The sequence below is a fragment of the Melanerpes formicivorus genome, unplaced genomic scaffold, assembly GCF_026170545.1.
Source record: "Melanerpes formicivorus ecotype bairdi unplaced genomic scaffold, bMelFor1.0.p_v2 SCAF_9, whole genome shotgun sequence".
In the NCBI taxonomy this organism is placed as follows: domain Eukaryota; kingdom Metazoa; phylum Chordata; class Aves; order Piciformes; family Picidae; genus Melanerpes; species Melanerpes formicivorus.
In genome coordinates, this window is record NW_027142361.1 from 629,819 (window position 1) to 655,331 (window position 25,513).

A 25,513-nucleotide genomic window follows, 5' to 3' on the forward strand; every position below is an offset into this window, starting at 1 on the left:
TATAAAATTACCCATAATAATGTGTTTTTGGTCATCCTAGTAATACTAATCTCTTATTGGTACCAACTTCACCCAAAAAGCAACCTTACAATAGTTTTCTTCATCTTATATAGTTTCATCATCTATATAAGCAAACTTATGCTAAATAGAAGGGAGGCATATGATAATGAGTCTTAGAATAGGTGGTCAAATCCCTTCTCCCTACATTCAGTGTGGTAAGGGTCAAAGCATCCACTTTCACACATGCTCAATTGTGCAGGCTTCTTATCTGAAGAAAACAAATTCCCAGTTCTGAATGTTTATCTTTAAGACAGCTCCTTCTCAGCCGTGATGTCTCCAATTAACCAGACAGTGTCCTTGCAAGTATGCAAGAGAGGTTTCTTTCTCTTTACCCTCTAAACAGGCCTCACAAGATCCTGACCCTTAATCCCAGTGCACTCTAAGTCTTACAATTTTAACACGAATCACCAGTATATTCATCACAATTCCCCCCCCCCTTTTTTTTTTTGTCACCATTGATTTGTGTTAAAATTTCCAGATATTTCAGAACCTTCTTAATTGGATCATAATTAAGTTCATCTGTTCTGATCACATTCTGATCATAATTCTCTACTTGTAACTCATTGACATGAGCAATCTTACTTAAAGGTCTTAGTATTTTGTAACAACAATTGCAGAGTATTATGCATAGCAATATTACAATTGTTCCAACAATATTACAAACAAATGTTGAAGCCAATTTAGATTTGGTAACCAGAAAGTTAATTTATCCCATGTTTCTTTAAATCCACAAGAAGTATCATCTAAAGAAATCTGATGGAATATCTGATTGTGGTTTACAATCGCCTGTAAATCTGTTTCCACTCGTTTATCTAGATTAACATAATTACAACAACTTACATTTATGACTACACATACACCCCCTTCCTTAACATATAAGAAATCCAAAGCTAATCTATTCTGAGTAGATATTTTCGAGAGACTATTGATTTCAATTTGCTGCACTTTTATTACATCTATGCTTGCATTCATCATGATTTCAACTGTAGCAGAAAAATTTACTATTGCTTTTTCAAGTTCAAGTCTTTTCTCTCCAGTCTGATCAAGATTCCACACATGGGAACGTGGTTTTTGATTTCGATTGGACTACTTATGTACAAATAGGGTTAGGATCAAAATTAGGCTCCACCAAGTATATGTGAACTCTGCCTCCTCGGCCTGCTGGGGTGCAACCAGCAGCCGGGTGTATTTTCTTCTCGGCAGCAGTTACATTCTTCAGGAGCCCTACAGATTTTTTAACTCCTTAACCCACTTCAAAATTCCATTTGGAGTCTCTTCTCTACTTCCTTGGTTAGTTTGTTTACCATTTCCCATTGTGCTTTTGTTATTTCAATTCCTCTGCCTTCAAAATCTTATGTCTCTTACTTTTCCTTTTACTAATCCTTTTAATTATTCCTGAGATTTCCCAACTAAAATTTCTCTAGTCTTTATTTCCCACTTATGCCAATCCCTTTCAATAATTTTCCATGGGGATTTAAATCCTTTTCCTCACCACAAAATAGGTTTTCTGTATTTACCAGCCCAAACTGCCTATTTTCAGATTCAGCAGTCAGGACAAAAATTTTTTTTTTTTTTTGATTGATGCTTTTGACCCCAGATTATCATAACAGTTATTGTGATCGATGTTCGACTTCGTGGGAAATGCTGTTTCCTCTCAGTCTTGGTTCTTCTGCACATTAGTGAAGGAATAGTTGTGAAAATTAATACCTATTTGCTACAAACCTTAACTTATGCTAATACCAAAAAATCCTTAAACCCTTAAAAAACTATGTTAAAATTAATCCATCAAATCAGTGTCTAAAAAGAAATAAAATTGTTACATTAACTAAAAAACACTTTCCAAAATTAAAACCTGTTTATACATTCCTTAACTATATTACATGGAGCTCCTTTGAAATGCCTAGGCAGACAACTAAGAAGGTTCGAACCAAAAGAAAATCTTACAATTTGAACTCTTAACTAAGTGCATACACCTTACTGCAATTACTATGTACTAAGTACTTATAAACACCAAATGCTTACTTATTCATTATGCTTATGAGAAAAACTTAACAAAACTCTAAATAACAAATCTCTGAAAGACGTTACAATCAGAAATGACAAAATGAGTACTGTTGCTTTAAATCAAAACAGAGTAGTGCGGCTAAAGCCGCTGCGGGGGAAAGGGGTGGGGGCTGCTGCCGTGGCAGCTGCTCTGCTGCTACTGTCGGCGTCGGTGGTGCGTCAGCCGGTACCGCCTTGGTCGGAGCCCTCGGTATCCGCGGGGGCCGGCAGGGCTCGCGGGAGGAGTGCGGTGGCAGGAACGCTGTAATCGCGAGCCTCCAAGCGCTCCATTTTTTCTAAGAGGGGCCGTAAAGCAAAGTCAGCGTTGTTTGAATTCCTCGCTGCCGGTATTGTCTTCCGAATCCGAGCCGTCGCTGGCGATGTCAGAGGAAGGTTCCCCGCTGTGTGCAAACGGCAGTGGCGACGGCTGGTAAACGCGGTGTGGTCGCCGCAAGATGTATCGGGGGCGGCCCCGGTCGATCGGTCGATAGATCTCAGACACATCTTTCAGCTGCAACTCAGATACACCTGGCGCTGCATCTCGTCCTGACAAAGTTGCTCTAACTGCAGCAGCCATTCGCTGTTTCAGTTCGTAGGTTTTAACACAGTTCATGCATTCTCGCCACGACTTTTGCAGCTTTATAGCAGTTTTAACACCATCTATAACCAAGTCCCACAGCTTGTTCCTGTATTCTCTCCAACAAGCTTCATCAAAATAACTATCTCCGCTAGGGAAATGCCCTAAAGCGGATCTATGGGCCAAAAGTCCAGGCATTACTTTAGACGATATCTCCGCCTTACACTTTTCGATGACACTGTATTTCGTCTGATGACTGCTTATAGGGTCGGCCTTGCCCTTTCGAGTCTGTGCGCAAAGGTACTAAGGCTGCCATAACCTGTTGACTATGCTCAAGCTGTTTTGTCATTGTCATTGACAACACCTCAGCCTGTATTTGTAATCCCTTATCAATCACCTCCGTCAGCATGGCCATCGGATTGCTTGGCAAGTCCTCAGCCCTCTGCAACAATTCGGCTACCGTCCATCTAGGATCTGCTGATGTAATAAGCTGCTGCGTCTGCTGGTTCCCATTCTGCATTAAACACTGCCTTAAAATTGCCTCTCGAATACCTTCTCCTACGCTTGCTGCTCTAAGTGCGGCAAGCAACTTATCCACAAATTCACCAAGAGGTTCCTGTCCACCTTGCTTAATTCCCATATAGTGAGGATTTGCATTTCCATCCTTCTGCTTGTCAAAAGCCCTCCTTACTATCTGGGCTGATGCTTGCAAAACAGGCAGCTGTAAAAGTGCCTGTAACTCTGGTCTCTCATACTGTCCCGTTCCACACAACTGATCTACTGTTACACCAAATAGTGGATCATTTTGCTGTCTTTGTACTCCAGCTGATTGTCTAGCTAGGTGTTCCCACTCATTCAAAAATGTCATAAATTGAGATGCTGTTAGGATCAGCTTCATAACATTATAAGAATCTCTAGGTAACATATTATAGTTCACGTAAATAAAATCAATCATCTGTCTAGCTGGTTCAGATTGAACCCCAAATTGACTTGCAGTCTGTCTTAATTGAGATAACAATTTCCATGGCAATTGAGTTGCATCAGCCTGAACAACATTTTGCTCCCCAGGGACCTGTGTATACATTACTGGAAAAGCTTGATGTGAAGCAGCCAGCTGGCTAAGCCCTTCCTGATCTCCTTCGGCATTTAAGTGTTCTGCAACCTTTCGCCAATACTCTGTGTGCTTTCTTGCATGATCTTTAACGCCACCTCCAGGATCTACCGCCCTGTTTGTCTCCTCTCCCTCACCTACTTTCTTGTCCTGTACAATTTGCTCAGCTAAAAGATACGGGGAAGGCTCCTCACCAGAGTCCTGTGTTACAGATTGTAATTCGACTCTGCCACCTAGTCCTTTTACACACGCAGCCTTCTCCTTTCTTAAATAATCCTGAACCTCTTCTGACAAAGGCAACCCAGCATGTGTAACACTTGCTCCATTTGGGTCCGTATAATCTAATCGTACCCTGGCTTGATAAGCTGCCATTTGCTCAGCACGATGCTGATCCAGTGCTGTCATAACCATCTTCCACCATTTTCCACACTCCTTTGCTCGTTTTTCATCATCTAAGCCATGCAGCCACAAGTCCTGTCCAAACTTTTTCCACTGCAATCTTTCAAACACCTCATTTGGGTCCTTAAAATATCCTAACTCTTCTGCATAGCTTAACAGCGGCACCAACTCCTTTGTAAAATTTAACTTACACTGTCGCTTTTCTAAAAAGCATATAAATAAATCATACGCTGCCTGCCTATCCATGTCCGTATTTAAACGTTAATACCTGTGCGCACAGACCTCGTTTAAGCAGTTTCCGGCTCTACAGCGTCTTCGGCTTCAAGGCTGTCTTCCCTTTTCTTGCAGCCTCCGGTACTGCTATCCCGGGCTGGCCGCCTTCTTGCCTCCCGGCTTACTGCGAATCTCCCAACGTCCCGAAGAACTTCTTAAACCCTAACGTTTGTCTTCATTAGGGTCCCGTGTTCGAGCGCCACTTACTGCAAGAAGGGGGCCGCTTTAACGACCAATTTGATCAGCGGATTCCACTTTATTGAGCATCAGACACATCTTATATACAGTTTGCTATAATTATGCCCACTTGGCAACATACTATTGGTTGCTCTCTAAAAGGTTACATCATTGTTTTCACAACTCTGTGGAATTCTTCCATCCGGCCTAATTGCTCTCTTTCCCAGATCTCGCCTCCTCCTTATCTTGCTTGCCTCCCATCTCAGGGGCAGCTGGGTTTCAGCATACCAAGCAATCAGCACTTTCTCACATCTCCCACTCTGCCACTATATCATCAACAGAGAATTCTTCAAGGCCTGAATTGCACAGGTGTTCCTGGGACCCATGTCCCCTCTTGCCCGACAACAATCCTCATTCCTTCTCCACCTCCTTTTACAAAAGTCAGCAACAGTCAATTCTTTGGAAGACCATCCATAGGGGACACTCAATGATGAAGACTCCAAGAGGACAGGACACTTCCATGCCCTACCCTAACTAGACAATGGGATTTCAGCCATCACTTCTACTCCAAAGTCAGCCAGCAGACATACAGCATAGAGTTGACAAGAATTGTGGCCATGCTGACACAACAATGTGTAACACACCCTGTCCCCTCCACTCAAGCTGCAAAAAACACCCAGTCAAAAACCACAACTTATAAGGCTCCTCTTTCTAGGATGCAGTCCTCTATCTCATCATCTTAAAATTCATCCTAATGAAACCCACCAGTAGCACAAGCAGAACAATTCAGGACAATCAGCAAAAGCACTGAAAGTGGACACCTTCCTCTAGATGTATATCCTAAGTAGTTGCACAGTGAAATGCTGAGGAAGCTGGATGCTGTTGTGGATTCATTAAATATGTAATGAGGTCCCAGTAGAGTCTAGTGAAATCTAGTATGGGCATTATCAGCTTGGCATATCCCATAAAGCCTGCTATCAGCAGCAAGAACTCAAGTCATTCCACCTTCTCACCTGTGAGTAGAGAGCAACTTGGTTTCACAGATATGAATCCCATGTGATCCTTTGGGCCAAACACTTTAATTTTAACTAAAACACTAAGATACGGAAATTATTTCTGAAGGCAGGGACTAATTCACAATGCACCCCAGCAGCCATCAGGCAGTTGATGACTCTACATCAAAGTACTACTGGAAGCAACTTATAGATCTGCACTCAAGGCATGAGGAGATACAGCAGCATCTTGTGATGAACTGCAGTAGCAAGCCAGCACATAGACAACTGCTCCATACAATTGAGGTCTGTCTTCACAGGTTCCATGGCACAATCAAAACTGATACAGATTTGTGCAATGGTGAAGGATTGTTTCTCAAGCTGAAACCACCTTTGCAGAATATGTTGAAGCTGTATTTCGTTTCATGAAGCATCTTAGCACCAACTTTAGCACCATGACTACTAGTGGAAGACAGGATAGAGGCAGACATTCAAGTAGAAATCCATACAAAACTAAAAAAAAATAAATACTAGATTTCACAGTTCATGGGCATGTGCCCAAAACAGAACCAGTTGTTGCAACTGCTATCTCCCTCTTTAATGGATGCTTTGAAGCCCAATATGAAGGATCAGCCAGGCAGAAGGGCTCTGGAGAAAGGGTTTACAGGAGACAGAGCAGAAATTTTAACAGATGCTTGCTGAATCTGTGATTCAACATCTACCCACCATGGTTCTGGTTGCCATTTTCAAAGCATATACCATTTTCTGAACTAGAGTCAACAACAGGCCAACTGCAGGTCCTTATCTCAATTGTTACCATCCATGAAAAACACACACACACCCCCCAACAAAAAACACCCACCAACAAAGGACTCTCCACTCTCTAAAACCACTCTACCAAGCACTGCATTGAACAGGTTGCTGCTTCATGCTGCTTCCTGGCAGGCAAGGATTTACTTTCTTTTTTATGTCAATTAAGTAGAAGCATCAAAGGTTAAAAAGCCCTTGATGTCACAGCTATTAGCGTACAGCAATGGGAGGGATTATCTCTGCCTTTAACAGAGGCCAGAAAACATCTGCTGCAACAAAATATGGATTCATTGCAGTTAAATGCATTTGCCATTTGGAGAAGCAAATGAACAAATAACAACAAAAAACCCCTCACATTCAATCTCACTACTGAATTTCTAGCATCCATTTTTCCAGTATACAAGACTGTTGGCAAGAGGAAACATCTTTTTTTAAGCCAACTAATATAATTAGAAAAACAACTCTATGTATAATCATAAAATTTATTCTACAGCTACAGATGTACAATCCCCACCCACAAACCTTGTCTTATCTGTGTATATGACACAAGAAAGAGGATGCTACCAATTTACTACAAAAATACACCCATTATGAGAAAAAAAAAAAAAAAAAAAGAAAAAAGTTACAAGTATTAAAACATAACCACCTAGTTACTTCCAATTGAGGCCAAGAATCAGAACTTGTGGTGACCATGAAAAAGCCCTGCCATTAGAAGCTATTTTAAAACAAGCAGACTTCAAATTCTTTTCAACAATCCCAGGGGTGCTAACAGGGAAATCTGAGAAGAGTTTTGTTCTGTCTTCTTTATATCTCTCATCAGGTAGTTATACACACCTGTAAGATTCCATGAGCCTTTTTTCTTCTAAAAAAGTCTAACTCTTCCAGCCTCTTCTCATAACAAATGCACCAAGCCTTTAACAGTCTTTGTGGCCCTTTGCAGGACTTTGTTCAATATGCTCATGACTCTCTTCTTCTAAGCAGTCCAGCACTGGACACAGCACTCCAGGCACTTCCTCCAATGCTAGACAGAGGAGAAGGATCACCTGGCAATGCTCTTCCTAATGCAGGTCCAGATACCTTTGGCAATCTTTTCCCTGAGGGAGCATCACTGGTTCATAGTCACCTTTTCCACCAAGTCACACAGGGCCTTTTACTGGAAAACTGTTTTTCAGAGGGTTAGCCTCCATCCTGTACTTGAGAATGGGTTGATACCTCCAAGTGCACGCAGGGATTTGTATTTCTCTTTACTGAGCTTCATGAGATTCCTCTCCTTCCATTTCTCCAGTCAATAAGTGTCTCTATGAATGGCAGCATAAACATCCATAAAGATTCCTAAATATCACAGTATAACTAAGGTTGTGTAAAGGGGTTGGGGGCAGACCCCCTGCCCACTGAAACCATCCTCTACTACCAAGAATGTGCTGGGTTGAGGCAGCCCCCTTCCCCACCACTAGCAAAAATAAATACTCAGACAAAGGGATTGCAAAAGCGATGGAAAGTTTAAATAGAAAAACAATTTAAAATCAAACAACAATGAAAGCTTTACAGAGAACCACAAGCACCATGACAAAGAGAGAGATCCCAGAACATGCCCAAGAACATCCCATCCCCACCTGGGGGGTACACCCAAACCCCCCAGGGCTCTTTCCTCCCCCCCAACCCAGCCTCGGGCCTGGGCAGGCCCAAGGGAGGCAGCTCACGCCATTTTACCTAGGCTGCAGCTGGGGACGAAAGAGGAAGTGAAGACCCCGCATGGGCATTTTATAGGGGAGCAGGGCATTATGGGATTGGAATACCTGCCTGTGACCACCCCCTGGGCTGGGCCCACCCCTTGGGACCTCCCAGGTGTGGTCTATGCAGTGGCATCCAGGCCAGCACCCAGCCTAAACCACCACACTAGACCATGGCACCAAGTGCCATGTCCAATCTCCTCTTGAACACCTCCAAGGATGGTGACTCCACCACCTCCCTGGGCAGCCCATTCCAATAACAAACGACTCGCTTCGTGAAGAACTTTCTCCTCACCTCGAGTCTAAACCTCCCCTGCCAGAGTCCAGGACTGTGATGCTGCTTTTTGCCCTTTTCATTCCTATCAGGATCCTGAACTACAGCATCCCATGGTCACTGTAGACATGGTGACCATGTACTCTGCAGCCACTGCAGTCCTGATCTTAACTATCCAAGACACCACACAAAGGAGCTCAGCCCGAGCAAGGCCCAGCCAGCACCCGTGGATGATATTGGAGTAGTCATCAATCATTGCCCTACCTAACCAGGGGGCCACTAGGCCCCCCAGCCTTTATTTGGTCACCATCACCCAGTGCACACCATGGAGGACTCACCAGTGATGAAAGGAGAATCCCTCAGCCCAGATGGGCTCAGATTGGGGCTTCTGCCTTTCCTGGAGGGTATTTAAAAGAAGAGTGGGCAGGGAGGGCAAAGTGGCCACACCTGGGGTGGGAGGAGACTCCAACAGAGCTCAGGTGCTCTGGGATTTTTAGAGTGGTTGTGAGGAAAAAAAATTTTCACAGAATGTGCTGCCCAGGGAGGTGGTTGAGTCACCCACCCTGGATGTGTTTAAAGGTCATCCAGACCTAGTGCTTGGGGATATGGTTTAGGGGTGAACCTTGTAGAGTAGGATTATCGGTTGGACTTGGTGATCCTGAGGGTCTTTTCCAACCTGAATGTTCCTGTGATTTTAACCAGTCTCTTCTTGCTATGAGGTCCAACAAAGCACCTCTGTTCATTGACTCCTTGATCACTTGTGCTAGGAAGTCATCAGTGCACTCCAGATAACTCCTGGGTTGCTTATGTCCCACTGTGTTGTCCTTCCAGCAAATGTTAGGGTGGCTCAAGACCTACATGAGGACCCAAGCCTACTAATGTGAGACTTCTTCCAGTTGTCTGAAAAAGACATCATCTACTACTTCTTCCTCACCAGGCAGTCTCAAGCAGACACCCAAAGCAAAGTTACCTGCTAATCCCAACCTGCTCTCAGTTGACCCATCATCCATCCCAAGGCAAAGCTTCACATATCCCTGCTGCTCTCACAAAAAAACAACTCCCTGGCCTTGCCTTCCTGGCCTGCCCTTGATAAAGAGCCTGTATTTACTCATTGCAGCACTCCAGTCATGTGAGATATCCTAGTATCTGTAAATTTGGGGGGGAACAAAACAAAACAAAAAAACCCAAAAAAAAAACCAGGAAATAAAGCTTCTAGATGTTTGCATCTTAAAAAGGGATAGTTGCAACCCACAAACACAATTTAAAAGAGATGTACAGTATGATATTATCTCTTTCCACAGCAGATTACTGGCCACCGATCAAGTAAGTGTTGCATAATGGGAGAAACTACAGTAGAACACTGAAATCTACTCTAAAAGTGTTTTTGTTTTTTCCTGAGAAATAGGTGTGGTATGGCAGGAACAGAGGTCTTTTTCCTGAAGCAGCTTTCACAATATTTTGGGTTGATAACAGCACCCTGGATTTCAACACCACGTATAATGAAGAGATACAGACGCTGCCTAATCTAAATGCCAAGCCACAGCACACCATCAGCTTCTTTAACACAGGAACTGGAGCATAGGAGGCGGTCATGGTTTAACCAGGTCTCCTGGGGAAGGAGTCTTAACTCTACAGGAGTCATAACTTTACAGAAAAGGTTTAATATATAACACCTAGAAGAAAAATTACAGATGACAGATACAATCTGTAAAATCCAACAGAGAAGTTAATTCAGAGTTGCATCAGATTGGATTTACAAACACTATATGAAAATCATTCCCAAAAGAAGAGTTCAGCAGACTCAGCTAAACTAAGGGCATACATAAAATTTTGAATTCTTTTTTTTTTTTTTTGCCATTGGAGTACTCGCATAAACAACATCTGCAACAAGTCTCATGGGAAAATAGTCTTTATCCTTTGAGTAAAACAACCAAGTAGCAGCAAGACAAAACAGCAGCAAAACAAGAGTTACAAATTATTTCCACCACCCAACAATATAAAGAATGCTAGTGATTGAATATAAAAGCCAGAATATAACACTGCATTCAAAGGCTCCTAACATATTTCTATTTTGTTACCAGTGGGAGGGGGGGAAGGGGGAAATACTCAGAGATCCAGTTTTGTACAGCAAATTCCACGCACAGGGAATTTGTTGACAGGAGATATTGACACTTGAATTCTAATGTACAGGAGTAAGAAACATTTCATCAGCTACAGGCTGATCTATGGAATTGAAAGCATTTTATCTGATGTTTTTCATTACAGAAGCTATTGAAATGCATCATGCAGAATATGTTATTTTCTTCTATCAAAGCAATTTGTCAGCAAGCCTACTCTTCAATGAAGTATAGTTTTTGAAGTGTAGCAAATAATATACTACACATTACAGCCTGAGCTGAAAAGCTTTCAAGTTTATACTCCTAAGAACAATAAAAACGGTCCAGCTTTAGGGGAAAAAAAAAATCCAAACAAAAACAAAAACAAAAAAACCAACCACAATACACACACAAAAAATCCCACACCCTCAAAGTGCATTTTTATGTTACTCTATGCACACTGGTGACCACATACTATGGTTTTTTCCCAGTCAAGTCAGATACACCAAATGTTCGTCAGAAGGCACTTAGGATTCAGAACAGAAGGAGGAATTATTTAAGCAAGTTAAGAGCCACACTCTACCACTGGCCCTACACAAAGCCCTTCCTCTTGAGACCAACTGGTGCAGCTCCTTAATTTGTATTGCAAAGCATTAGTGCTGAGAAGCATGCTGACAGCTAGAAATTGCTGTTCTGTGGGAAAAGAGCCACATCTGCCAGCAAAGGCTTGGAAGACCTCAATATTGTGGAAAACCACCAGCAGCTTAATAGTACACAGCCTGCTCCTCCAGCATATCCCACCAGGCTAGCTTATCCTGCAGGAAGAGCAAAAGAGGGAGCCTGGGAGGCAATAGAAAGGAAGGGAAAGGAACAAAGCGCAAAGAAAACAAACAAAACAAAAGTCTATTTGCAAGTGCAGTCAAGAATCCAGCACAGAAAGGGTAGGAGAGAAAGCAAAGAATCAGAAGCACAAGGTAGACAGAGCTGTTTAGGTCAGAGGAAGTAAGCAAGATCCTGGGACACTGAGGATGCAGGAGGATGGAAAAATATGAACATGCAGGGCAAGGAGTCTGGGACACCAGTGGTAACAGTGGAGAAAACTCGCTGTCAACACAAGCACATGTTCTCCATCACCTAACTGAAGAGGCAGGGAGGGAAGAAGGGATAAAGGGATCCAGGAGAGAAATTAACAAGACCTGGGGAAGAATCAGTTTACTGCCATGGGAAACCAAAAGGATCCCTGTGCAGTGGCAAGATCATATTAAAAAAAAAAAAAATGTAAGTTACTGTAGAAATACAAATTATCATCTTGCAAACTTGCATTCCTGAGAGGCTGACAGGTATAGCTTGTGGGAGGGGAACCAAAAAGCAAACAAAAAAAAGTCAGAAAACTCGAGTTCTGTTCCTGGGCCAGATATATAAATGTACAAGAGAACAAACAAAGGAAGGAGTGGAAATAATGGGGCCAAAAACATCGCCCTCTGTTTTTTGGGCATTTCTTACCAGGTGTTTTCCAAATGAAATCTTCCTGCTCCTCTGCCTGTAGAAAGAGGTGAGGAATTCTACCACACATTTTGGCCAGCCAACACAACAACAACAAAGTAACTATTTTTAAATAATTTAAGTGCATTTCTTAGAATAACTGAACCAAAATTATTCTGTCTCCTCAAGATACTTCAGATGACTTTTGTAACATAATGAAGCAGTACAGCTGAGCCCTTCTGCTGATCTTTTCCCACTAAAGACTCTACAGCAATTTTTAAGTTGTTTTCTGTCTTTTGAAGGGATTTTTGCATGAATTTGTTCTGATGGGGTTTTCCTCACTAACACACTAAAAAAAAAAATATGCCATGCTCTACTGTCTTATGTATAAAAGAGGATTTAAGTATGCTAGCAAAAAACTGCAGACTAAGCAAAGCCTATAACTATTTCTGTACCTCAAAATGGAGGGTTTAGGGTGTAGAGTGTATTCTTTTACTGGTGTATTTGAGTAAACTAACCAACCAACAATTTTGCTACATAATAGAAATGGGGGCAGGAAGAAAAGGGAGAGAAGGGAGGAAGTGTGTGCATCCAACACAAACTGCCCCAACAACTTGGAGTGAAATGCAGCAAGTCCACATATTTCAACATGCCACACAAAGCTTTACATCTGAAGGAATGAAAAAAAATGTGAAAGTGAAAGGAAAGCAGACATCTAAAGATAAAGTCATTATCATTGTCTCAGACTTGCTGCATGGCAAAGCAGGAAAGAGAACTCTACCTGGTTTCATTGCAATATTGCAAGTGTTCCTACCTGCTGTAAAAGCCACTTAAGACCACACTTGCCCACACTGAGGAGATAAGGTCCAAACTACCAGTATGTGGAATGAAGAGGAGGGAAGCAGAGTTGGGGTTTTCCTTGGCCATCCAATTTTGGCAACTTCTGCTTCAAGCCACAGTCTACAGAGAGATTCTTCCCCACTGTTTCAAGGTGAACCTTTAGAGGAGTAATTTCCTAATGAGGATCACAATCCATCTCAGCAACACACCTTATCAATGCTATACAGATGATTCACCAGGATTCAGCACACATCACTGCAAACTTCAGGACTCCCATCAAGTACAGGAAACTCACATGAGCCACAGAAAGTTAAAAAGTCTCCTGACATGCTGACTCCCCTGACTTGCTGACTCTCCTGACTGGGCCCCAGAACAGTTTGGCTTTCTGTTACTGTTTTTATGCACATAGAGAAGAAGCTTCATGGAGGTAAGATTAATACAAGGCGTTATACTAGATTAAGGGTGTAACAACTACTAAGATCTATGCTGACCTAACAGTTTGTTAATTATACACCCTAATGATTTCCCTGGTGTTTTCTCTGCAGGACATATGTTGTGCCTCAGCTTTTTGTACTTATTTCCAATTACATAATCACATAATGTTAGGGGTTGGAAGGGACCTCTAGAGACTGTCAAGTCCAACCCTCTGCCAAAGCAGGATCACCTAGGGCAGAATGCACAGGAATGCATCCAGGCGAGTTTTGAAAATCTCCAGAGAAGGAGACTCCACAACCTCTCTGGGCAGCCTGTTCCAGTGTTCCATCACCATTACCATAAAGAAGTTTCTCCTCATACTGAGGCGGAACATCCTGTGTTCCAGCTTAACCCCATTGTTCCCTGTCCTAGAAGTGGGCACCACCAAAAAGAGACTGCCACCTTCATCTTGACACTCACCCCTCAGATATTTATAGACATAAATAAGATCTCCTTTCAGCCTTCTCACTAAACAGCTCCAGTTCTCTTAGTCTTTCTTCACAGGAGAGATGTTCAAGTCCCCCCATCATCCTCATAGCTCTCCCATAGTTCTCTCCAGTAGAGCCCCGTCCCTCTTGACTTGGGAGTCCAAAACTGGATACCCTATTCCAGGTGTGGTCCCACCAGGGGAGAGTAGAGTGGGAGGACCCCCTCCCTAAACCTGTATCTGTACTTTGCATTAATACTTTGCATTCACACTACTCTGCTAATGTAAAAGGGAATGAACAGTGTGTCGTGGATATGCCCTCAGAAATGCACGGCAGATCCATCAACGAAAAATAATAAGTTTATTTATATACATACAAACTCTGTAACGGGGTATTTACAATCGCCCTTCACAGGTATCAATATTCGGTTAGTGGAACTATCTTTACAGAATGTTATGTATGGGCATTTAAACCAAAATGATTCACAGAACTTAGAACCTAAACTGAGTCAGAGAGTGGCGGGGGAGGGGTTGGTCAGTGACCGGCAACCCTCCACCCGGAGCAATATAAACGCTATCCTAAACGAAGCTCTACAAAGGGCTTGGCTTACTCACAAGCTGAGAACTTCATGGAGTCTTTCCTCAGTAATGTTTATAATCCAGACAACGTGGCACGGATGTGCCGTAATAAGGAGGCAGGAAATGGTGCTGGCCGTGTGGCCGCACCGCGTGGCTCTGCTGTTCTCTCCCAGGATACAAAATTCCTCGCTCAGAGGGGGGGGGTAATGGCAGGTCAGCAACGCTGGTTCACACGGTCTACCAGGTTTTCTCCTACGATGGATCACGCAGCAGTTGATCCCACGGAGTGCTGTCCACGGCACCGCACACAGCTGGGACGGTGGCAAAAGGACCACGAGGCCTCCCGAAGCACTGGCTGGCACGCACGCACACACAGGCTCCAACAGCGAGGTGGGGGGCTCATTTGCCAAACGACCCCTATTTACCATTTGCCCCAGTGAATACTGGCCCAATAAGCATCTGTTGCCAACGCAAACATTAACCAATGAACTACCAGCTACCAAATGTGGCCTGAGTATATGCTATACTCGGGGAAACAAACATATAGCCTGCCTCTAGTACTGCAGGGGTGAGACCACGCCCAGGTAGGCTGTTTACCTGGACTCAGTGGCGCCAGGATCCCCCCTGCTGCCTCCAGAAAGGAGGGGGGGGAACAAAGGAGGGTTAACACATACAGAAATATATTCTGATCATAAGCATCCTTCACTACATTCCACCCCCTGCTTATGGGCAAGTATATGTGGGCAAATATTACTCTATAATTAAACTCTACCAAGGATGAATTAAACATTATATAGAAACATCACAAGAACATCATGCATACATATATATATATATCTCAGAAGTGTACAACTGTACTCTAAACAAAGCATGCTACAACACAGTATAGAACTCCTTAAGTCTAAGGTCAGTATTGGTGACCTTAGTGTTTTCTAGTCTCCACCCCCTGACCAGCGGTGGATCCCTGTTACTCCCGAGACGGGTCTTCCTTTCCAGGATAATCTGTCCACTGGAACCGTTGTCATTCTGTGGAGAAACAAAACTGGCCACGGTGTTTAAAGCCGGGCTTGACAGTTAGTAATTTGGAACGACCCACCGAGCACTTATGCGATGAGTTTTTCCATTGATGTCAGTTGCCTCCCAAGCGTATAGACCCCTGGGCTTAGCCAGTGTCATGGGTATAATCCCGATAGAAGGCAGTTTCACTAACACTGGTTGGCCCACCTGCATCTGTGTTACTGAATGTGGGTGTTCATCCTTTGCCTCCCCTGGCATGTGGCTGACATCCCTAACTGGGTCAGCAGGGCAAAATGCCTTGACTTTGGGGCTGCCATAATTCCCCCATCGGTTGTTTACAATGAAAACTGCAGAAGGCAGGCGTTTATCCCAATTACTCCTTGAAACATTTGCATGTTTCTTAATGAGGCCATTTGCCCTCTCCACTATGCCATTTGCCTGGGGATAATATGGAGTATGAAATGTCCATTTGACTCCTTCCCCTCGGGCCCAGTCTTGGACTGAGGTTGAGGTGAAATGTGAATCATTATCACTCTGAATATGTTCAGGCATAGGCAGAATGCTGAACCAATCCTTTAGAGTTTCAATGGTTTGAGCTCCTGAAGCAGAGCTAGTAGCAGTGGCCATGACTAAGCCTGAAACCACTTCTACCCCTACCAGTATGTATTTTTTCCCATGTGAGGGTCGGAGGGGACCAACATAATCAATCTGCCATGTGCTCCATAGCACTTTGTCTTTCTTGATATGCTGGGCTGGAGCCAGACCGGGATGGTTAGCTTTTAATCTGATCTGGCACTGAGGGCAGGTTGAAACAATGGTTTCGCATGTGGTCAAAGAAACTGGCCACCCCCTGGATCTGCATTCGTAGTAAAGGTCTGACTTACCTGAGTGACCTCTTTTAATATGTAGCCACTCAGCCAATCGCTCCCACTCCTTTCCCTCACAATCAACTACACTGATTTTTGCTAAGTGATCTACTTGTTGATTCCAAGTAGCAGCAGGAGTTTGCTTCCTGGAGTGTCCCTTTACCCATCCTACTTTGATGGTCCTGGCTTGACTTATCTCTAGTAGTCTTTGCCAGTCGGTTGCCCTCCAAACTGGGGTATTGCCAACTATCCACTGGTTTGCTTCCCACTGGCAAATCCATTCTGTGGCACCTTTGAAAGTAGCATATGAATCAGTGTATATGGTCTCTGCACCATTTTCCACCGCTAGCATAAGGGCACGCAGTTCTCCCACTTGGGCACTGCCTTCGCCCTCTTCAATGACAGTCCTGTCTGTGCCAATCTCCAGTGCTGCGGCCTTGTAATGCCACTGTGATTCTACCCTTTGGGCAGATGCATCTGTGAACCACACTCCCTCAGTATTGGCATCGGCAGTCAGTTCAGGTGCTACCTGAATAGGAGATGGCTTGTAGGGCTGGCACAGTGGGATAGTATGTGGGTTGATGGGCTGCTGCAATTTGGATACTTTTGTGGGCCCTTCTCTTAGAGGCATAAGCTGAGCCATCCCTTCCAGATAGGCATACCATTTTCTTACGGTAGCCTTCTGAGCAATTCCTTCTGGTGGTGGGGTTCCATTGAGGATTGCTTTGAGCAGAGAGAATGGACCTTGCACTACGATATCCTGCGTAGTGCGCAGCTTCTCTGCCTCTTTGACAGCTCGGGTCAGAGACAAGAGTCCCTTCTCCCATTCAGAGTATCTCCTTTCAGCATCTTTGAATGCTGTTGAAGAGAATAAAAGGGCTCTGTTTGGGCCTTTAGGTCCCCTTTGAAAAATCCCACAGTAGGAAGCATGTTCAGAGAAGCCCCATTCTGCCCTTAAGGGGTCATGTGGGTGCAAAGGGCCCAATTTCTGGTAAGCCTTTAATTCGTCCTTCAAAACCTTTAGGCTTTCAGTATGCCTTGGGGTCCAGTCCCAGACTCTGCTCTTTTTAAGCAGGTCATAGAGGGGACGAGCAATTACTGAGAAACCTGGAATATGTTTTCTCCAGTAACCCAAGGTACCCAAGAGCCGCTGAAGCTCCCTTTTGTTATTGGGAAGTTGGCCCTTTTCAATAGCCTCAAGAGCATCCTCTGGCACTGATATTGCTCCTGCTACCCACCAGGATCCAAGAAATTTAATTTCTTGGCTCGGGCCTTGACATTTAGCTTGTGGAACCTGTAACCCATTTTTGGTCAAAAGGTCCCAGATCGCTGCAGCTACTGAACCCACCTTACCTTCGTCGTTTCCCCCAACAAAGATGTCATCTATGTACTGGTAGACACTTACATCTTTTGGGACTTCAATGGTGTCTAACAGTGCTGCTAAGGAGTTGTGTGCAATGGTTCCTGAGTGCTTGTACCCCTGGGGAAGACGATTGAAGGTGTATTGGGAACCTTGCCATGTGAAAGCAAACTGTGGTTTATCCTCCTCACGTAGAGGGATCATAAAGTACATGTCCTTAATGTCCAGTGAAGCCATCCAAGTATGTGACGCAGCTTGGATTGCTGTCACGATGGATGTCAGGCTTGGGACTGCAGCGGTGAGAGGGGGCGTGTTGCTATTGAGCCTCCTGTAGTCAATGGTGAGTCTCCATCGTCCATCAGGTTTACGCACTGGCCACACTGGTGAGTTATAGGGTGAGTGTGTCCTGGTAATGATTTGTCTCTTTTCCAGGTCTGCAATCACCTCAGTGATGCCTTGTCTGGCTGCTGCTGGTAGGGAATACTGTGCAACACATGTGATACTTGATTTGGGTAAGGGTGGAGCAATTTGGAGAGTGCCTACCCGAGCGGTTTCAGTCCCTTTTGCTCCTACTCCATAGGAGCCAAAGCACCACAGGGTACCGTTAGGGAGATGCCACCGTTTGCCAGCTAAAACATCAAATCCAAGGATGTTCTCAGGGTACGGACTCAGGGCAACTTCTACCAGGGTACTCCGCTTGTCACCAGGAAGCCACAACCTTGTTTTGGCTAAATGGCACGTATGAGGCATTCCTGTAACACCCTGTATCTTAATCCTTTTCCGGGATGGCAGGATCTTCAAGCGTTTAGCTTGTTGCACATTCAAAACACTGATTTGCGCCCCAGTGTCAATAAGGAATTTTACAGCAGTTCGAGTAGGTCCAGTGGGAATCAAAATGAAAGGCTCTGGATCCTCAGACCATTGACAAGTATTAACAAAGCGATGAGTGAGGCCTGGAACAGTCACCGCTGTGTCTAGTTTTTTGGCTTTTTATCTGGGCTCTGGCGGCGAGGTATGAAGGGGTTAGCATCCTTGCTGGGTGAAACACTTTTAGGACTGCTGCTTCCAGCTTCATTCTTCCCCTTGCCGCGGCGGTCACTTCGGTAGTCGTCCTCTTCCCAGCTGCCAGATTTATTTTGTATGCTCAGCACTACGCCTTTTAACAGTCTCGTTGGTAATGTCGCTATTAAGGATTCAGGTACATTCAAAGACAGTGCTAGCCGATACCATTTCTCTCTGGGTGAAAATGATCTATTAGAAGTACGCCGTTTATCTCTCCAGCGGTCGGAATTTCTCCCTCTGGGACTTCCCGAGTGACGGCGATCTGACTCCGGGCTGCTGCTTGAACCCGAAGAAGTTGCAGTAGGGGATGTCTTAGTGTGGCGCACTTCCTGCTTTTTCCCCCGCGGTGTCGCCGCGTGGTTGCCTTTGAAACCAGTATGGTGTCTGTCGCTGGGAGTCTTGGCCATGAGCGTATGATCAGAGTAGCCCAAGTCTCGGCCCTTGTGGGATAATGCCATCAGAAGCTCTTCCCAAGTTAATTGGTGTTCCCGGGAATTAGTAGAGGCCATATTCCTTTCGACTACTCGTTCAATTTCCTCCTTTTTGGCATCACATACATTTTTCAGACCCGGCGGCAGACCACGGATTAGGATTTTAAGTCGCACTGGGTTAATTGGGGCATCTAGTGGGGAAGGATATGCCCCGCGATCGTACATTGCTTGAACGCACGCCAACTTTTTAACCGCGGCAGTGAGTTCGGCCGAACTGGTAACCCTCACTTCGGTGGGTTCGTCTCTATCTATAGGATCTAAACTTCCAGCCCAGTGAGCGACACGGGAAGTTAACGAGTGGTATCCCTCTGGACCCATGCCCAAAAATACTTCATGACCCCATGAACAGCCTTTTGCTTCATTACGGTCCAAAATAATTGTATCCCCACCCAATTCCATAACGCGATACAAAAAGTCTGTTACCGACTCGTCCGGTTCTCGTGCAAACATCTCCTGCAGGTCCCGAAGCTTTGCTCCGCTGTACGGGCGAACAGAGGTAGTTGTTGTCCCTCGGCCACGGCGGCCGTCCGTGTATTGCTCTTTAAGAACGGGACGTAAATGCACGGCTTTCCTCCGTATGGGTTCATCTTCCGAACTGTAATCCGTATCGTCCCGGTCAGATGGGTTTCTCTCCGTTCGGTAGCTACGGGATTTTTTCCGGGCTTCGCTTCTCGAAGCACTATTGTCAGGTGAATTTAATTCACGCGCTGCTGCTGACGTGCTGGGCTGAGCGAGTGAATCGGGACTCGGGCTTTGCAGTGTTCGGAGTCTCGGCAGGTCCAAGGGGACCGTGGGTCTAAAGTCTTGCGCTACGGTGGGATTCGCTACCTTTCTGTCCTTTCCGCGAGACTGCGGTGGGGGTAATTCGTAAAAGGACTGTACGGGAGAGCTGGCTCTGGGCGCGACATCGTGGTCGCGGGGCTGCTCGGGGCTAGGCGGTTGGGAGATCCCAGGAAGGCTTGAAACAGAGTCACTGTCTGATCCCGCTAATACCTTCATAGTAGCGTTGCTTTCTTTAATTTGCAACGTTAACAAGTTATGAAGTTTATCATTTTGTGCCTCAGACTTTCCTAACTCTCTTTCCAGGAAGTTATTTTTTCCCTCAAGTTTTTTAATCTTTTCCTCTAATGCTGTAAATTCGTCTTGTGCTCGCATTATGCAAGCCCCGATCGCAGTAACTCTATCCTCGGTTATTGCGGTTGGATCAGCGCATAGCTCGACCACGTATTCGGATAATTTCGTGGTGATTTGATCCGGATTTGTCAGGTTTTCTATAGCCCATTGCATATCGGATCGTTTTATTACGTATCCCATTCTGTAGAGATAGTCACTTATCGGATAACCCTTGCACTGCGCCATTAATGTCGTGGATATGCCCTCAGAAATGCACGGCAGATCCATCAACGAAAAATAATAAGTTTATTTATATACATACAAACTCTGTAACGGGGTATTTACAATCGCCCTTCACAGGTATCAATATTCGGTTAGTGGAACTATCTTTACAGAATGTTATGTATGGGCATTTAAACCAAAATGATTCACAGAACTTAGAACCTAAACTGAGTCAGAGAGTGGCGGGGGAGGGGTTGGTCAGTGACCGGCAACCCTCCACCCGGAGCAATATAAACGCTATCCTAAACGAAGCTCTACAAAGGGCTTGGCTTACTCACAAGCTGAGAACTTCATGGAGTCTTTCCTCAGTAATGTTTATAATCCAGACAACGTGGCACGGATGTGCCGTAATAAGGAGGCAGGAAATGGTGCTGGCCGCGTGGCCGCACCGCGTGGCTCTGCTGTTCTCTCCCAGGATACAAAATTCCTCGCTCAGAGGGGGGGGGGTAGTGGCAGGTCAGCAACGCTGGTTCACACGGTCTACCAGGTTTTCTCCTACGATGGATCACGCAGCGGTTGATCCCACGGAGTGCTGTCCACGGCACCGCACACAGCTGGGACGGTGGCAAAAGGACCACGAGGCCTCCCGAAGCACTGGCTGGCACGCACACACACACAGGCTCCAACAGCGAGGTGGGGGGCTCATTTGCCAAACGACCCCTATTTACCATTTGCCCCAGTGAATACTGGCCCAATAAGCATCTGTTGCCAACGCAAACATTAACCAATGAACTACCAGCTACCAAATGTGGCCTGAGTATATGCTATACTCGGGGAAACAAACATATAGCCTGCCTCTAGTACTGCAGGGGTGAGACCACGCCCAGGTAGGCTGTTTACCTGGACTCAGTGGCGCCAGGATCCCCCCTGCTGCCTCCAGAAAGGAGGGGGGGGAACAAAGGAGGGTTAACACATACAGAAATATATTCTGATCATAAGCATCCTTCACTACACAGTGTACCCTGTAGCTATCTTCCACAGAGAGACCTTCCACCATTCTCCTGAGACAGATCCCTACAGTGGAACTTTTAAAACTATTAGCTGTTAGAAATGTTAAACAGGATTCCTCCTGTGTATTCCCATCTTCAATAGATTAGTTTCACAGCCAGGAATGCAGCTAGATTTTTGTACCTGAAAATCCCACAGAGTCAACACTTACCTGAGATGACGGCATACATTTATCAGAAAACACTAATAAGGAAGTGACAAGGGAAGTTCATAAGTCCTTGCAGGAAGCCCTAATAAAAATGCCTTCCTGCATTGCTCACAAGGCACAAAGTACTCAGGACAGATACTACACTTCTGCAGTTGTATTTCATTGGACTCTTCCCAGTCCAGCTAAAAACCTACAAACATATTCCAACAGTATATTTACACATTCTTGTAATGGGGTCCAAAATAAAATAAATAATCTTCTAACTTGATTCCACTGCAATGCCAAGATGACCGTGTTACATTTTTACCCCCTCAGGTACTTTTTAGTTGGCTGCTTAACATGGCCTCACATGCAATTAATAGGATAAAGCAGTCTTTTTAGCCATCACAGGACAAAAAAAGGCTGTTTCACATATTACAGTTCAAGGAAGAGAAGGAACAATGAATAGCTGCACTCTATGTACAGGACTAAATACTATGTAACACCATGAACAATAGTTGTACTCTATTTACAGAAATAAAAACCATGTAATACTATGAATAACAGACATCACCATTTACATTCGTGCCCAGCAATCGGTCAGTTATGGATTTATTATTATCTTTAAAAAGCATAGAGCCATACACCTCAATAGGATTTCAGTCACATTCAATACCCCTGTAATAAGAAAGGTACAAGCCTGAAAGCCAACAGTAAGAAGAAAATCCTAGTACAAAAAGAAGGACTTCCAAGTCTAGTCTGAGCACCAGCAGAAGCTAGCAGAAACTGCTGGAAGTAAAAATAGCACCCACACAGAGGCTACATAAACCAGTTTTGCTCTACTTCAGAAGGATAAAGAGCTCAGTCACCACAAGACACAAATCTGTTCCTAGGATTTATTTATTTTTAAGCCATATTTAATACGTCATCTCAACAGAATTTCTTTACTACTGTCTATAGAAAAACTTCTCTGCCATGATTACTCCTATCACCTAGAGTAAAAAAAAAAAAAAAATTAAGAAAAATAAAAGTTTTATGCAAGAGAATTAAGTTTTTTAAAAAAGAAGAAAAGCAAGACTGTTTACTTTTTTGTAGGAACAGACCAACTTTGATTCAGGTAGTAACAAAGGTGCTTTTGAAAATTTCTCTGGATAGTGAGTTCAGTTTCTTGGATTCCAAGCTGACAATTCACACACTTTTAAGGTGCAGCTGCCAGATCACACTTCCTCCTTTCCAGTGACAAACTCTACCAATCGCAACTCACAAAGGCTCCTCAGATGTCCAAAGTTTAAAGAGACAACACTGGAAAACTCCCCTAGCCCATCAACTCTAAAATCAAGCATGCCCCCCACTCACTCTGTATCTGCAGAGTCAAACGGTGCCTCGCTGGCATCCCTCTGATGGGGTTCCTCTGGCAAAAACTGCAAGTGCCAGCTGGTGAACCACGCCGGCAGGTACCACCTCGACATCTCAAAAACACGCTCAACTGACAATGAATTCACCTCTGACGATAATTAAAAAAAAAAACAAAACTATTATGCACAAAAACCCAGCTACGCGTTTCACAAAAGAAGCAAAATGCTGACATCTGAGTGGGACTTAGACCAAGAAAAAGAAAAGGCTTATTTGTCTTTTGCATGACGAAGTTTCCAGGAGCGGAAAGCAGAAACAGCAACTCTGTTACCTACTAGAGGGTCCTGTTTTTCTCAGTACGGAGAGCACCTATCAAAAAAGGGGGGGAAGGGTTTAATACCCTCCAAGTTCTCATAATTCTGATGACATAAGAGTTAGCCACAACATACATTCTTATCCTCTGATTCCGGGCCTCACTCCTCTGTCCTCCGAGCAGTACTCTTTCTCCCGTAGGACGTGATCTCCAGGCTTTACTCGTAAGAGCTTATTTACCATTAAACTACTCTGAACTACTGAAGGCTAACTCCGGACCCCGGCTCTCACTTTGCCTCCTGGCGTTACCACGACCGGCTGCCGGCCCCATCGGTCGCACACCGCGCGTCCAGCGGCTCCGCATTACAGCCCCGGGGTGGGCACGGCGACGCCTCATCCCGCCAGCGCCGGAGCTCCACGGGCACCTGCCAGAGCGGCTCACCTACACACCCCCGCCCTGGGCCGGCGACGGGGCTGGGACCAGCCGCTCTCGGTCCCCTCTTACCTTGGGCAGCTCACGGAGCTGGTTGGCATCCAACAGGAGCTCCTCCAGGCTGCGGCTGTAGCGGTAGATCTCCTCGGGCACAGCGGCCAGCGAGCAGTGCCGCTTGTCGATGGACTCCACATGGCGGTTGCACCGCCACAAGGGGATGCAGTGGAACATCGCCCCGCCGGGGGGTTGGGGGAGCAGGCCGTGCCGCTGGGGGCTGTGGGGCGGGCGGTGCCACCGCTCACCGCCGCCCCCTCCTCCCCACTGGCCGCAGGAACCGCTGCCCCACTCCGCCGCCGCCGCGCAGCGCGGGTCTCGGCGAGCTGCCGGCGGTTACCTGCATCCAGCACGCCGCGGCAGGCGGCGGGAAGCGGCCCCGGGCGAGCGCGGCGGCCCCAGGAGAACAATGGGCGGGAGCCGGCGTGGGGCTGGGGGCGCTCCCCTACTGCTCCTCGGCGGACCGCTACCCTCCCCGCAGCAGCATCACGGGGCGCCGGGCGCAGATCTGCTGCTAGCGACAGCCTCGCATTCCCGCGCCTGACCCGGAACACGGGCGGCCTCTCTCCCCCCCACACTTTCTACCCCTCCTCTTCTCTCCCCCCCACACTTTCTACCCCTCCCCTTCTCTCCCCCCTCACCCCCCCCCCTCCCCGTCCCGGCTGACATCAGCGGGGCCGGGCCCTGCCTCCCCGGCCTAGCCCCGGGCCTAGCCCGCCGGCCTTTGTGGGGGGGTGGCCAGCAACTCGCAACCCCCTCCCCCTTAGCCTGGCAATGCTGGCGCCGCCTCTCCCCGGGACAGCCGGAGGCGGGCGGCTGCACAACTTTCTGCCAAGGTGAAAGACGTACCGGCACCGAGGTTCCCCGGGCTGGAAGCGTAAAGCCCTCGGGGGCAGGGGGAGTACTGCAGCTAGGGGTCCCAGAGCGCAGCATCCGCAGCTGCTGGGCAGCCGCTCCAGGCCGTTTGCAATCGCTGCGGGCCGCGATGCGGGGTCCGCTTTCGGTCAGGCGGTGTAACACGGTTTGGAATGACTGCAAATGCCGTGAACTGATTTGGGTCGCTCATTTTAGCTAATTTGCAACGTGCTGTTTCTGACCCGAGAGGCTTGCAAAGAGCCCCGACTCCCGGAGTGTGTGCAAATCCAACCTACGAACACCGCACTTTCAGTCACTAGAACTCAAGGCTGGCTGCAGAGTAACGCATTGAAATGCACTCTTCAGGTACCATGCTCCTTCCTGATGTTTTTCCTCTCAGACCTACATTGCTGTGGTTTTATTAAAACAAAATAAAAATCTATATACTCAAGGCTTTTAAAAAAAAAAAAAAAAAAAAAAAAAAAAAGAGAAAAACCATTAAATATGTTTTAATACACTTTCAGAAAGAGCTGATTATAAGGTCAGAAGGGTCAGCAAAGGTAAACACAGGCCGGCAGCCCTCTGCTAGTGTCTACCAGCTCTGGGCTCTGGCAGCCTCCTCTCGTACCTCTGCAAGCAGGGCAATGTGCTGAGCTCCAGCAACAAAACAGTCTCAGAGGCTCTCATCTCTCTGGTTGCATAATAGGAATTTGGTAATCTACACGGTGACATAAAATACTTTTGAAAACAAGTGCTCAACATCAGAGCTCTTCTTGAAATGTTGCAAATTTCTTGCATAATTACAACTAGATGCAGCTCCAGGAACAGGGGAGAGA

At 45.7% G+C, this 25,513-nt stretch overlaps 1 protein-coding gene across 2 annotated transcripts in view; it reads right to left on the reverse strand.

Moving 5' to 3' along the window:
* Positions 1-24,399, reverse strand: part of LRRC1 (leucine rich repeat containing 1) — a 227,046-nt gene extending 202,647 nt beyond the window's left edge. For both annotated transcript variants that reach the window (XM_068142944.1, XM_068142945.1), the window contains exon 1: positions 23,841-24,399. In XM_068142944.1, coding sequence (XP_067999045.1) covers positions 23,841-23,999 — 159 coding nt within the window. In that variant the 5' untranslated portion in view covers positions 24,000-24,399. The remainder of the gene's footprint in view (positions 1-23,840) is intronic.
* Between the last annotated feature and the right edge of the window lie 1,114 nt (positions 24,400-25,513).